Raw genomic sequence first — 15,765 nt, 5'->3', positions numbered from 1 at the left:
ATCCATCCATCTTCGCTGCCGACTGCCTTAAGCATGCAAAATATACACATAACATGATCTAATAGACTGTCAAATAGTAGACTCTACCTTAAGACCACAGGAAATAAGGTCAAATCAACTATTCTAAGGCTATAAGATCCTAACCATATATAATTTTCAAAACATACACATTGCAGTTACAAATACCAATTAACATTCTCATTCCAGCATGACATCCAATATCATCATGGCTCAAGCACCGCATATCAGGCCAACCTATTGCTGACTACTCAACACTAGCATGCAAGTCTACCAGCTCATACAACATATACAGGCATCTCCCCTAGCCCTAACTAGCATGTGATTCACAGATTCATAATCAAATCATAACAGATAACAAATGTGGGTATTATGGGGAAACTTACTTGAGCTCGGTTGATTACATGCATCACACCCTTTCTTGTCTTAGAAATCCTTTTCCTTGAAAACATTTTCTTTTGAAAATTTTTGAAAACTTTACAGATCCTCAGTTTGAGTCCAGACACACCCGAAGGTATCCCCAAATCCATCAAACCAAGGCTCTGATACCAACTTGTAACGACCCAAAAATCAAGGGTAAAAATTTCATTTTTAATATAATCAAACATTAATACAATTTATTTCAAACATTTCAAATCATCATTAAGTATAACATTTATTAGAGTTCATCCAATAGTCATTCATTGTGGAAATCATAGGTGTGTGCACTGCGATCAATCTGAGCTCTTCTTTTCCAAATCGATTCCGACTCGACACCTCACTTCCACCACCAATGCTAGTACAAGCCAGATATGTCACCAATGCGGCGAGATTGGACACCTCAAAAAGGATTGTCCAATAACAAAGAACTCCGATGCAGACGGGAAGATACTAAGGATCACTGCCATAGGAGAGACTACTCCGGACCCACGTTAAAGTAATTAAGGCATTTCGTTGTAACAGACCCATAAAACTATTTAAAACTAGTGCAACTCGAGTCTTATCTTTTGCAAGATCTCGTCAGTTAAGGGACCCTCGTGCTGCGTATACTTATCTTTTGTAGTATACCTTGTTCGCAGCAATAGTCTTGTAGCTAATCTAAAGTACTATAACTCTGTTAAAAGTTGCACCGTTGTGTTTAGTCTGTAACGCCTTTGTGATCAGATCTAATTCCTTTATTTCCAAGTGAGTCTGATATTATAATACGACTTGAGTCAATTCAATCCTCACAATACCAGTTTTGTGCGCACATCTCTTTCTTCGTAAACAATCTTTCTAGAGAAGCCGTCATTTCAAAACCCCGAAGTACTCATGCATAGAGTACCTCATGTTTCTTATCCTTTCTGAAGAAACCTCAGCAAACCTCCCCGAAGTTCCACTCGTACAGTACGTCAAGTTCAAACTAAGAACCCTTATGGTTGATCTATCGCTGAAGAATGTATACACAGGGTTGGTATATAATCAACATCCTACAAGTTTAGAATTGATGATTCCACTTTAACTTCTTTTCCTCGTTGGGATGTGAGCTTAATTATATACGACTCGTATACATGAGACTGTGATTGATGAACCATGTATGACTTCTAATACGAACTTCAGGACGGAGACTGCCCAAGACTACGAGTAATTGCATCGACATACGAACAAACTTAGAACCCAATACTACTCCTGTAACCAGATCGCCCTACAGTCTCACACGTACAAAGATGCAAGGACTATCCGGTCAAACTTCACGAACTGCTCAGCAATGGCTTATTAAGACCGAGCTCCTCACCTTAGGAAAACTCAAGTCTAGTTCGTCAAGAAGAAAGATGGATTGTTTAGTATGTGCACCGACTACAGAAACCTCGACAGGAGTCCATTAGGAAATCATTACCCTCTGCCTCGCATAGATGAATGGGTGATCAACCGCAAGGAATGATTTACCTTTCAGAAATGGACCTGAGATTCGAATATCACCAGTTGCGAGTGTTAGAGAAGGATGTCCCGAGGACAATCTTCCAAACTTGATGTGAACGCTACGATTCCGTAGTGATACCCCTCGGATAAGACCAAAGCGCCCATAGTATTCATGAGCTTAATGAATAGGGCACGTCATTCTTACTTGGATCAGTTCGTCATTGTCCTTGTAAATGACTTAGGGGTTGTTTGATTTTGATCTGGCTGGGTCCGGTCAGATGTTTTTGTCTGACTCGGTCAGATCCGCTTGTTTGATATGGGCAAATAAATATCTTACTCGGCCTTTGGACATCTGACCCAGTAAGGAAAAAACGAGAAGATGACTGAGACCGATTGTCTTCTTTATCCCTCACATGCCCTTCTCCTTCTCTAAGGTCGTATTTTCCTTCCGTTCCCATCTAATTCCTTGTAAATCCTCCCACCTCTCTCCTCCCTTTCCTTCGTTCTCACTGAGCAGAGCCGCTGTTGGGCGACCCTCCACCAGTGACGCCTCCAAACAAATCGATCAAACTTCTTTTCCTCCTCCTTGAACAAAAATTCTCTTCAGCGACTTCTTCACACTTTTTCGGCCTCTGCATCATCGGCTTCTGTTTCATCGGCACCGACCACATCGTCTTGCTCTTCCATTCTCCACCGAAGCTAGCAGCGCCGTCCAGGTACTCCATCTTCCTCCCCCCCCCCCCCTTTTGATTTTATGTGGCTTTTTTCTTTTTGTTTTTTTTAATCAATATGTTGATATGTCAAAGGTCGAACCTTTTTTTAGTTTTATACGATTAGGGATCAAATTTGGAATTAGTTCTTTTGTTGATTATTGATTGCGAAAGGATAATTGTCTTATATCTGCTTGTGAAACAAAAATTTGTGACAGGGAGGTATTGTTGAGTATACAAAGGAACGCTACCATATGGAACATAAATAACAGTCAAAGTGCTATAATTACAAACATGTAATTTGACCAAAACTTTCAACAGATCAACGCTAGGTTATTGCTGCTTAGCAACAATGTGGGGTCCATGTGTGTTGTTTATTGTTGTCTATGATCAAGAAACAATCATGGACTTTTGGTTAGATGTTTTGGTAATGGAAATTACATTTGGTGCCAACATGATGAACTCATGCCATTCATTTAGCACTTTGAATTTCAATTTTCTTTCATATACACGTGTGTTTGTTGGTGGTGATAAATTGTTGCTAAATGAAGTTTCTAGTATTATTTTTGTAGTTACGATTTTTATTTATGTAGAAAAGATAAATTTGTATCGGTTGATGTTTGGATGTTGTGTGTGTGTGTATGTGTGTGTGTGTGTGTATATATATATATATATATATATATTTCTTTTTTGTTATGAAAAAATGTATGTTAAGTTGCAAATAGAACCAAGGGTAAAATGGTCATTTTGCATCAGTCAGCACGTTCAGTCAGATGTCCAATCAAACAACATGCTTTCTTATTCGGTCAGAATTTCTTACTCAAACAGACCTTTCTCAGTCAGCACTTTCTCAGTCAGCAACTACCAAACGGGGCCTTACTTAACTACTCTCGTAGTAAGAAGGTAATCATAAAGACCATCTACAACAAACCATGGAAACATTACGATCATAGAAGCTTTACGCAAAGTTCTCTAAATACGAGTTTTTGAATTGAAGAGTCGAATTCCTAAGGCACATTTTTAGTGATGTGGGAATTCTGGAGGACCCTTCCAAAAATCAAAATCATTGACAATTTGTCAACACTGAAGATGTCGACGGGAATTCGCTAAATTCTAGGTCTCGTTGACCTACTGTCGTAGTTCATTTAGAACTCCTCGCGAATTACGGAACCTCTTACGACTTTGACCCAGAAGGGAGTGGCCCTTGACTGGGAAGAGAAGCAAGAGAAAGAAACCTTTGGAATCCCAAGTGAGAGACCATACTCTTTTGGGAAATCTCACCTGGGAAGGCTTGATACACTTCAGAAAGCATGAAAAGCTAAATCCAAGATAGTTAGGACCTCCGAGATTCTTGCCAGAATCGGCCTTGTAACTCACAAATCCAACTTACTCGCGAACTCAATAACGTACATTTTACCCTCCACGTCTCGAACTTGAAAAAGTACCTTTCCGTCAGGACTCTTGTAATCCCAATCGACGAGATCGAGATCAACGAGAGCCTCGTCTTCGTGGAAGAACCGTAGTGATCATGGACCGAGAGGTCAAGTTGACGAAGCAACGTCGTATCCCATTAGTGAAGGTTTGCTGGAATGCCCGACAAGGACCTAAAATTCACTTGGGAGCGCGAGGATCAATCGATTAGGAAGTATCCCCACCTCTTAACTCAATTATTCATACTTATTCCTTTACCTAAGCTCTAATTTCAAGACGAAATTCCCTCTAACGGGGGGATGATGTGACAATCCGAAATTTTCTATCATGTTCAGTCAAAAACTTCATTGAAAGTCAAACTCATTTCCACCATCTTTTAGCACAATTAGGAGTCTGTTTGAGCATTCCAAGCCTTGTACACTTAAGGAATAAGTGTTAGAAAGTAACTGCTAAAGCCTCAGCACTAAAATTCATGCCCTAAACTCCATAAGCTGGAGTTTATGGTCGTAAACTCAAGAGGGACGTGAACTCCCACCTATATATATATATATATAAGTTTTGATCATTTCTAGCCATTTTCTCACTTTTCAAACCCAAGAACTTTAGTTTTCTCTCAAGTACCATCGGGATCTTCGTCCCCGATCTTCAAAACGCGTAAGTTTCTTGCCCTAACTAGTTGCTATCTTACATAAACTAGTGATCTTACATGATTTCGTTCGTGAAATCATTCCATAGTGTAGACCTTCAAGTTTCACCAAGAACACACACTAGTGTTCTTGGCCAAAACCGACCATTCAAGCTCATAGATCGTAAGTACTCTTGATCTAACTCGTTGTACACTAGGTTTAACATGTTTAGAGCTTAGAAATCACAAAGAAGCATGTGATCAAAGGATTTTACGGCCAAGACATGTTCTTGGGCCGTAAACCCCTATAAGTGGGGCAAAATGCACCTTAGTCCCTTACCAAGCCTTGAATACTAGTCTAGATCATATCCTTGATGTACCTAGGACCTTAAAACATCAAAAGACCATGAATCATTAGAGTTTACGGCCGTAATCACATGGAGAAATGGTCCATGGGCCGTAAACTCCACAAAGGAGTGAAACGATGCCCACAATCACTTCCAAAGGCTTAGACATGAAGTAGGAATGCTTCTTTATGACTTATAGTCTTCAAGACACAAAATGGTAGAAGTACCATGAGTTTACAGCTGTAAAATTTTGAGTTTACAACCATAAACTCCAAGGGATTTGGTCCCAAGGCCGTAAACTCATAAGGAGTTTACCCTCGGACCCTAACTGAAAACCCAAGTCCTACAACCCTTAGATGCAATCCTTAGGACTTTTAGCACTTAAATCAAGTGTTTAGCATGTCTTAGGATGTCTTAAATTATCTAATTAGTGTTACAATCATTAATTGTATATATACATATGTCGTTATATGTTATTAGGATCATTGTGTGTGTTTAAGTCTTCACTTGACACCAAGCACTTGTCCGACACTTCCATACGATCCACTCACTGCAGGTGAGTTCATACCCCTTAATTAACCTTTAACTGTTTATAAATGCTTTTATGGGGGGGAATACAAGTTGAATCATGCTAGTTAGTACATCAATCACATATGATTAATAACTAGCATTCAAATGGATTTACTACACTTTTAGCTGTTTTACCAAACAGATTACTTCAAATGACTTTCTCAAACGTTTTTACATGTTAAAACTCTTTATCAAACTGTCTTACATACTGTATGTTTCCTTTCAAACTTTGTTACAATTGTGTTTCAAACAAAGGTTTTCTTATGCTTAAAACTGTCTTATCAAACAAACTACTTTTCAATCGTTTTATAAACTGACATCAAGTCATCATTTCTTCATTATTAAAATTTTCAAAGGTTTTACAAAACTTCTTTTATACTCTTATATTGTCAAATGCATGCCCATATATGTATAGTTATATAAGTAATGCTTAAAGGACTTAGGACGGCTAGCTCGCTTTATTTCCTTTTCCTCATTAGGATGTGGCCTTAGGGTATCGGTTATTCATCCGAATGTCGTCTAAATATTAGTTATATATCATGTATATATATATAGACATAAAAGTTCCATTAGTCAGTTCAGTACTTTGGGTAGCAAAGGCATACTTCGGTTATACACGTACATAACTAGTAGCTATAATAGGTATAGTTAGGAGATACTACTTATTATTCTAAGTACAAGGAATCTCACAAGAGTCAGTTTATTCATGATTCTATACTAAATACAATACATACTATATAAAGAGATACAATTAAAAAAGTACAATTACAAACATACTAATACAATACATACGTTATAGAGATACAATACACGATAACATAAGAGAACACACAATAAAGGAATACAGGGAGGAAGATAAAATACACGACAAGGTGCTATAGCATGGAACAATTACAGGATCTAACTATACCAATGAATCACTAACGCATTGTTTTAAACAAAAGGTGATAGTTATATTGGGTATACAGGATCATAATAATGTGGATGTTCACGGCAAGCAATCATTGCAGGGGTCGCGTTTCGTTCCCAGAATCTCTTGACATGGGAGCGTTTAGTACAGGATCTAGCCATCACATTATGTCTTAATACTCAATTAAGGCAATTAGTACAATAGTAGTCACTTATTACAAATACTACATTACTTACACTTTACATACGACAAATACAAAAGGATACAAATCCAGTTATTATATTATTATTACCTTTACTTTGTGTCATATTCACATAATCGATGAGGTAGATTAGATTTGAATAATAATAGTTGTACAAGGAAAAACTTTCACTTAAGTAGAGGTTCAAACTTTCAAAACAGTCAGGTCTTGGTAGAAGGCTACTTTCAAAACAGTCGAGTCTTAGTAGAAGGCTACTTTCAAAACAGTCGGGTCCTAGTAGAAGACTACTTTTTATACTAGTAGGAAATATAGAATTTTCTAGGGTTTTCAAACATTTACAATTATTTACAAACATTTTCGTACTTATACAAACTTTTCTTCAAACATTTACAAGTCTTTCCTTTACAGTTTTTACAAGTCAAAGACACATAAATACTTATAAATTCACCAGCTTTATTGCTAATACTCTCTTTCAAAATAACTTGTATTCTCAGGTCACAAATAGACAGGTACGATGATCAGGTTTTGTGAAGACGAAGCAGTTAAGAATCGTCTTTTATTTTGAGTATTCATTATGTTGTTTTATACTATGAAAGAACACACTAGTAATTAAAATTATACTATTAATGCAATGGAAGTTGTTGTTGCTTGTTTACTACTTTGCATTGTTGTGATACTTTACATGACGTCCTCTGCCCCAGAACGTTTCCGCCGTTCTTGGTTTTGGGGTGTGACAGTAAATGTCTGGGGACAGATGACTTCATGTACAGTATCATAACAATTGAATAATAGAGATTAAAGCATTACAACCATAGTATTGAAGATTTAATAAGTTTACAATGTGTTTAAAAAATTGTTTACATGATATCAAATGCATATAACCAAAATAAATAACGTGATACGCCGACGTCCCATCCACCAAAAACTCTTGTGATTACCTGTTTATTGGTTTCCTGAGAATACAAGTGATTTTGAAAAAGTGTCAACAATTAAGTTGGTGAGTTCATAAGCGTTTTGTATGAGAAGGATTTATAACTGTTTCATGTAAAATGATAGTGTATACTTCTAGAAAATCCGATATTTTCTTTATAAGTGAGCTGTAAGTCTTAAATCCCAAGACTAAAATGTAAGTAAAACTGTACTGAGAACTACTTTAATGTATGTTAACCCGTAAATTAAATGTGTTGTCGATACCCAATGTGAGTTATTATAACCATACTAATGCGACTAGGGGCCTGAACGACGTTCTTCAGGCGTCTGGACATTTATGACATTTGTCACCCCAAACCTGCCAGTCTAACTGTAGCTAATAGTTTAGGTGCGGGGTTGTCAATCCCGTATAGATCTATACACAAGTGTCACGCTCTCCTTACAAGAGACTCTGGTTATAATTCAGGACTTTAATGTATACTCTGGTAGGTACGGTGAAGCTAAATGTCTCACGACCAGTATCAATCGATTTATGTAAATGAAATAATTATACCTTTAAATAATTGTTGGTTCACCCCAAAATGGTAAAATAGTGTTAATGACCCATAAACTACACCCATTATAGTTTATCATAAATGTTTTGTTGGGAAATTGGAGTAGAATTTGACTCATTTTGGGGCTTTCCATGCACCCAAAGTCTAACTACCTAATTTGAATTATGAAAATTCATATCATTATAAAGGAAGTATTATCAATAAAGATAATAGCACAATGTGTTCAAAATATTATTTATACTTAAATAATATAGGTTGGAATTATCGAAATTAATGTTGCTAATCCAAACGTAGGATTTTTTTTATTCAACCGGAAATATCATTAAGCCCAACGAAATCACATGGTGATTTCCGTCCAAGTGCCACCGAGATCATAGTGTTTTCGTTCCTAAACCGATGTTGCTAATCCAAAAGTAGGACTTTTTTTATTCAACCGGAAATATCATTAAGCCCAACGAAATCACATGGTGATTTCCGTCCAAGTGCCACCGAGATCATAGTGTTTTCGTTCCTAAACCGAGAACTCTAAAAGCAAGATCATAGTGTTTTCGGTCCTAAACCGAGAACTCTAAAAGCAAACTATAAACCACAAATTTATGTCCTAATCAGTTGACTTTCATTGACTTGTTTGACTTTTGCTGACTTGTTGACTTTGATTGACCCAGAACTGCCAGTTCTCACACAATTAGTCTCGGGTGGACTAGGATTATGCTAAGGCCAAAGTGCGGACCAACTATAAGCTGAAGGCAAAAAGGGCGGACCAACTTCGTGTTGAAGGCCAAGGGTGGACCAACTTTATGTCAATGGCCATTATGTGTATACATTGTATATATATTGTGGTATATAGTATTTTGGGGAACTCACTAAGGCTAATGCTACCCAGTTATTATAAATATTTTTTAGGCACTTCATTGGTTTTTCAAAAGGGCAAAATTCGACTATACACACGCGCATTCGCAATCATGTTTCCGCATTATACACTGGTGTAATTAAATATTTTAATAAATAAAAATTAAAATTTTAGGTTGAAAATTGGGACATAACAATAATAATAATAATAATAATAATAATAATAATAATAATAATAGTAATAATAATAATAATAATAATAATAATAATAATAATAATAATAATAATAATAATAATAATAATAATAATAATAACAACTTAGTCCCTACGAAGAAGGTTGCCAAAACACCACACGAGATGTGGACATGGAAAGCTCCCTCGTTGGCACATATCAAGGTTTGGGGTTTCGAGGCTTTCGTAAGACGAGAGACTCACGACAAACTCAAGCCTCATAGTGAGCGGTGTATTTTTATCGGCTACCCGCAGAAGTCCTTTGGATATCTCTTCTATAGGCCGAGTGACAATGTTGTCTTCGTTGCAAGGAGAGGGTTTTTTCCGAGAGTGAGAACTCATAAGCCAAGGGGACAGTGGGAGGAAAATTGATCTTGAAGAGCTTCAAGAGTCGAACGATATAGGAACCTCTAACACTGGCGCTCAACTCGAGGAGGAAACTCCGGTTGAACAGATTGACGAATCCTTACCTCTTAGACGTTCCAGTAGAATTAGTATTCCACCTGTGTTGAATGGTTTTCATATAACAAGTGAGGGTGATACATTTATTAGTGATAGTACATTAATAAATTTGTATGAACCTAACAGCTACAAGGAAGCCATGGCAGGCCCGGAGTCTGCAAAATTGAAAGAGGATATGGACAACGAGATTCAGTCCATGTATGACAACCAAGTTTGGAATTTGGTTGACAATATGCCAGGTCATAAGACAGTCGGGTGCAAGTAGATCTTCAAGAAGAAGATCGACATGGATGGAAAGATACACACCTATAAGGCGCGATTGCTTGCGAAGGGTTTCACTCAAACTCCCGGAGTTAACTATGATGAGACCTTCTCACCAGTTGCAAATATAAAGTCTATTAGGATGATGCTAACCATTGTTGCATTTCATGACTATGAGTGATATTGCCATATTTATACATATTTTTAGGAAACATTTATTTACATTTTTATTAACAATTTGGTTGTTTGTATAGAATAATGGTACTTATAAGCTTAAATTATATTTTGCAGCCAAATTGAAGCGTTTTCGAAGAAAGGGACCAAAAATGACAAAACATGGAACTTTGGGGACGTGGAGTACAAAAGTAGAAGAGACCCACAAATTTAGCTCAAATCACGACGTGAACTAGAAGGCCATGACGTGGCATGAGTATTCTAGAAGATAAATATTCGTGAAGTAAAATCCTTGCCTGATAATGATTTCTCCGAAGTCACGACGTGAAGATGTCATTCATGACGTGAAACACAAATCTCGAGATTAATTATAAAAACCTGAGATCATTAAGATGGAACGGACTTTTGGCTGCCTTGGAGGGTTCCTAAAGATGATTTGTAGAAGAAAAGAAGTTCTGGGATAGGGTATCAACACAAAAGAAGAAGAGAAGTTCATAAGTAGATTTATAGTTTGGTACATTTAGTATGCTTTTTTAATATAAGTTGTGTTTGTTTAATTGCTAGTATATCCAGCAAAATATAGTTGCTGTTAGCTAGATGAAGTTGGAACTCATGGTTTTAATACATTAGATTTCACTTTACTTGTTGGTATTGAGCTTGTGTTAGATTTATTGAAGCTAGCATATTTGATTTAGTATTTGGTTGCTTAAAATTCTTGTTTTGTGTAGTTAGTGAATATGAAGTTTCATGAATATGAATACCTAATAATTCAGTGAACAATAGTTTATTAGAGCTAAGATCAAACCAATCTTAGATAAGTAATTGGATCATTGAATTAGACTGTGCTAGAGAACTCATATTCTGACCATAATTGTGTTTATCAAATCAATCTTACATGGCTCCAATCATACTCAATAATTGATTATGTGTTAACTATTGTGTGACCATACATAGACTTACATGAATTAATTAATGTTAGTAGATTTAGAACTAAATTGCTAATACTATCTTAATTGATACCAACAGTAATTGTCATAGCTAAATTATAAACCATTGAGGGAAAGTGGATTCGAACTAACAGAAGTGTTTTAGTAATTGATTGAATTTTGTATTAAGAATTAAGTTCATCTAAACTTGCAAAATTAGATAAAAACCCATTCCCTTGTTAATAATTAGGTTAATTTAACAGTAAGTAGATTAATTAGTCAATACCGTTCCCTGTGATCGACACCCGACTTACCCCAAGCTATACTATGGTCTGACTAGGTACACTGCCTAGGTGCAATTAGTTAGTTAAGGTAGTTAGGTTATAAATTTAAAATTAGGTGTAGCTATTTACACGCATCAAGTTTTTGGCACCGTTGCCGAGGAACGGCTTATTTGATTGTTGATTTATTTGCTTTAGGTTGATCGATCCTTCTTGTGGGATAAAACCTGCAAAAAGTTACTTTCCCAGCTTAGTTTTTTTTATAGTACTAGATTCACGACATGAGCCTTAAGCTCACGACATGAGTTCAGTATTTCTCATTTTTTTCGTTTTTCTCTTATGTTTGTTTTTCATCAACAACACGAGGTGGTGGCACTTACCACGTCGTGTTGGCCAGTCAGTAGGAAGTTTTTATTTAGTTTTTGTTCAGTTTTGAATTTTTATTTTGTTTATTTTGCAGGAGTTCATGACCAGAGGCTCTAACACACCTTTGGTGCCACCACTTGAAGATCCAGAGTCGGCCCTTCACAAAAAGAAGGATAAGAACGTAAAAGAAGATCAAACACCAAAGAAGACACCCTTACAAGAATTCAAGTCAGTGTTCTCAAAGAAGTCGGGGAAGAAAACGGAAGAGTCGAGTTCATCTTCAAAGAACAAGAGCAATTTTGAAAGTTTAGATCAAATACCTATTCCAACCGAATCCGAGTACGACTCCAAGACCGAGTTTGGACTATATACGAGTGAACCCGAGAACGAGCCAAGAAACGAGATGGAAAACATTGATGATGTCAATCGGAGCATACAAGAAGCGAATTCGAGATGATGTTGGTCCAGGTTTAGTACAACCAGCGATACCTGCCACTGCCACATTCGAGCTGAAAGGACACATCCTTACTGTACTTAAGGATATCCCATTTTATGGGAAGGATCATGAGGATGCCTTTAAGCATCTAGATGAGGACAAAGACATTGCTGACTACTTCAATGTCCCAAATGTCAATTGAGATACCATCTTACTAAGGATGCTACTAGTCACTTTCAAGGGAGCTGCAAAAGACTGGTTGAAAGCACTTCCACCTGGTACGATCACTACTTGGGCTCAAATGCATGAGCAATTTCTAGATCAGTTTTTCCCACCTTCCAAGATAGCTAAACTCAAGAAGGCGATAGCCAACTTTGAGCAACAACCGGGGGAGTCACTATATGAAGCTTGGGAGCACTACAAAGGGTTATTAAGGAATTGTCCTCAACATGACGTTAATGTTCAACAATAGATGTCTATTTTCTATGATGGGGTCAATGTTATGACAAGGAAACTCCTTGATTCTCAAGGGCCAATGACAAAGAAAAATCCAAGGGAGGTCAAGGAGTTAGTTGAAGAATTCGCAAAACACTCTTGTGAGTACCACAACCCAAGATAAGATGGAGCAAAAGGCAGTGGGGGTGCACATTCTGAAGAGATGGCTGCTATGATGGCAATGCTCAATACTATGGACCGGAGATTGACCCAATTGGACCAATCAATTCATGCAATAAGAGTTGGATGTGAGAAATTTAGTTGGCCGCACTTGACTAAGGATTGCCATTTGGATGAATATGGGAACAAAAAGGCTCAAGTTTGCTACTCAAGTGGCGACAAGTATGATGAAGATTGGAGGACACCGAAGAAGGAGTGGCTGCCTTATGATGAGTACAAGAAACAAAAGGAGGAGAAATTCAGGCAGACTGGCCGGGGTTTTTACCAAAAAAAGCAACCACCAACTAAGAAGAAAGCTGATTTGGAGACTATGTTGGTTCGTTTCATGGAAGCTTCAGAGAAGTGACATGACGATACTGATGCAGCATTGAAGGATGAAAGAACAATGATGAAAGAAAAGCATACCTTGATGAAAAATCATCAATCCATGATGATTGACCATCAAATCTCACTGAGAAATCAGCAAGCCTCCATCAATAACCTTGAAGCTCAACTTGGCCAACTTACAACTTTGGCAAATGAGAAGCTATTTCCTCAAATTCCTGAAAAGAAGATTGAATCCCATGTTATGGCGATTGATTATGAAAAAGAGGCCATCTCTGAGTTTTTAGAAGCCCTAGAAGTGGAGCCAAAGCCATCCTGACCAAAGCCAAAGAAGTCAAAGCTTGAAAAAGAAAATGTTTCTGAAACACCAGACTCATGATGTGAGCCCGCCCTGCTCACGACGTGGGCTTGGTCTGAACAGAAAAGTTCAGAATCCATACCGGCTTACCGACCGCCTTTGCTGTTTCCGTCTCGATCACATCTCAGTCCAATGGAAAGGGAACATTTGGAGTTTATTCAACAAATAAAGGGTAATCCTATTAATACCCCTTTTATCGATTCACTTTCAAAAATTCCAGAATACGCAAAGTTCCTACAAGATCTTATAGACACCCGTCAACAATTAAGGAAGAACTCTAAAGTAATTCTTACTGAACAAAGTTCAAGAGTTGTATTGGGAGAGATACATAAGAAGATAGGAGATCCTGGACGCCTCACTCTTCCATGTGAGTTTGGAAACAATTTGAAGACTTATGCTTTAACCAATTCCGGGGCTAGCATAAATTTGATGCCATATTCGTTCTATCAAAAGCTGGATACTGAGAAAATGAAGGCTACAAAGATGACCATCCACATGGCCAATCGATCGGTGACTCACCCGAGGGGAATTATAGAAGACATCCTTGTTAAAATTGGGAAATTTGTTTTCCCAAATGACTTTGTAGTTATGGATATGAAGGAGAATGCTAATGTACCAATAATTCTTGGTCACCCTCTACTTAATACTGCTAGAGTTTTAGTTGATGTTCGTGAATCCAAGCTTACATTGAGGGTTGGTGATAATGAGGAGACTTCTGGAATATAAGATGGTTTTCAAGGAGAAGATGTAAAAGGTGAGGTGTTTAATATGGATGAAGATAATGATATTGAAGAATTGGAAAAGCTCATGGAGGAAGAAATCAAGACAATTTATCAAGTCAAACACACCAAACTGAGAGCATCCGTCCCGTTTTTTGTTGAAGTCATTACCTACACAAAACCAACAATTATGATGAGTGAGGAAAGCGATGATTTGTCGAGTGATGAAGATGATACTACTTCCAAGGAGACGAGTCCAGTGGTGAAGGAAGAGAGGATTCATATGGAGCTTAATAAGAGTGAACGAAAATTGGAGACTAAAGGGATCAAACTTAAGCTTGATGTAGATGAAGTAAAAGATAAAAAAGAAAATTCAAAGAAGGCGTACATTAGACGAGTTCAAGCGTACAAAAGGCAATGGAAAGAACAGAAGGTGCAAGTGGTGGACTCCCCAGACAGCTCAACGTAGGAGGCATGGAGTCCGGATCACGACTCCATCAAAAAGAAGCGCTTCTCGGGAGGCAACCCGATTTTAGTTTGCATTTTCTTTTCTTTTCTTTTTAGGAATTTTTAGGAAAGTGATCAATTCGTCATCCAAAAACTTTTAAATGGGAAAAATTAGATGTGGAGTAATTTAGAGTTAAGTGGTAAACAAATAAAATAAACAAATATCATTCATTAAATTAATTTTTTTCTATTATCACGACGTGGGACTATGCTTCACGTCGTGACTTATAATGAATTATGGGGAACTTGCTAAGAGTAGCCCAATTTTTAATCCCAATAAGTTTATTTGTAGTGGACTAGCCATTAAGTACTACACGTCGTGAAAATAACTTTCACGTCCTGGCCCTTAAAAATCAGGGGGACCATTTCATAAACACTTTGACCCACCTTCCCATTTGTTTATTCACTTGCGCACGAACGGAAGCAGTCCCCACAACCGATTTCCTACACTTTTATGCCAAATAGCTTGCATTTTCTTGTCTTTTAACTTCATCCGATAAGTATTTCATCTCCTAATTGTTGATATTGTTTATATCTTATGCATTTAGGTGTTTAGGGTTTATATAGATTTCAAAAATCCCTAATTTGGTTGAATTGGTTCGTATTTTCCATTTGCATGGCCTTAGATTAGTGAGATAAACAAACCCCAAGTATGATTTTTGTTGGATTTGGACTGTAAAATGCTTGATTCAGTTTCACGTCCCGACAGCGCGCCACAATGTGAAACGCTAGCCCACGTTGTTAATCCTGGGCGACCAGTGTCCTGTTTTGTTTTTAATATAATATGTTGGGTGTTTTGTTTAGTTTTTGGTTTGTTTTTGATGATTACAGGCAAATGGCTCCTAGAAGGACAGTCTAGCAGGAGAATAACCCAATTGATGTGGCTAGCATTCACCCATTGTATCGTTTTCTGCAAAATTTATCTCGGGCTTTGTTGACAACTTACGAGAACTGGTTGGGATGGCTTTATAACCGCGAGTTTGCAATAGCACCCATTATGGATTGGAGATGGCTACGAGGT

General features: G+C 37.4%; 1 protein-coding gene and 1 non-coding gene across 2 annotated transcripts; one reads left to right on the top strand and one right to left on the bottom strand.

Annotated features, from left to right (window-relative positions):
• Positions 1-12,510: 12,510 nt before the first annotated feature.
• On the bottom strand, positions 12,511-12,617 carry LOC145077518 (small nucleolar RNA R71). The gene has a single exon (XR_013693261.1). It is a non-coding gene; the product is annotated as a small nucleolar RNA R71 (small nucleolar RNA).
• A 1,033-nt stretch (positions 12,618-13,650) lies between these two features.
• Positions 13,651-14,244, top strand: LOC145076059 (uncharacterized). The gene has a single exon (XM_079022070.1). It carries the CDS (start codon positions 13,651-13,653, stop codon positions 14,242-14,244), a length of 594 nt encoding a protein of 197 aa, XP_078878196.1.
• The last annotated feature ends 1,521 nt before the right edge of the window (positions 14,245-15,765 follow it).

This window comes from Lactuca serriola, chromosome 9, assembly GCF_051521515.1.
Source record: "Lactuca serriola cultivar US96UC23 chromosome 9, Lser_US96UC23_V15, whole genome shotgun sequence".
Taxonomy (NCBI): Eukaryota; Viridiplantae; Streptophyta; class Magnoliopsida; order Asterales; family Asteraceae; genus Lactuca; species Lactuca serriola.
The sequence above is the reverse complement of the archived record's forward strand: the minus strand, read 5'-3'. Positions and strand labels throughout refer to the sequence as shown.

Coding starts and splice junctions, on each gene's coding strand:
- LOC145076059 (XM_079022070.1), top strand. CDS start 13,651: ATGGAAAGGGAACATTTGGAGTTTATTCAACAAATAAAGGGTAATCCT.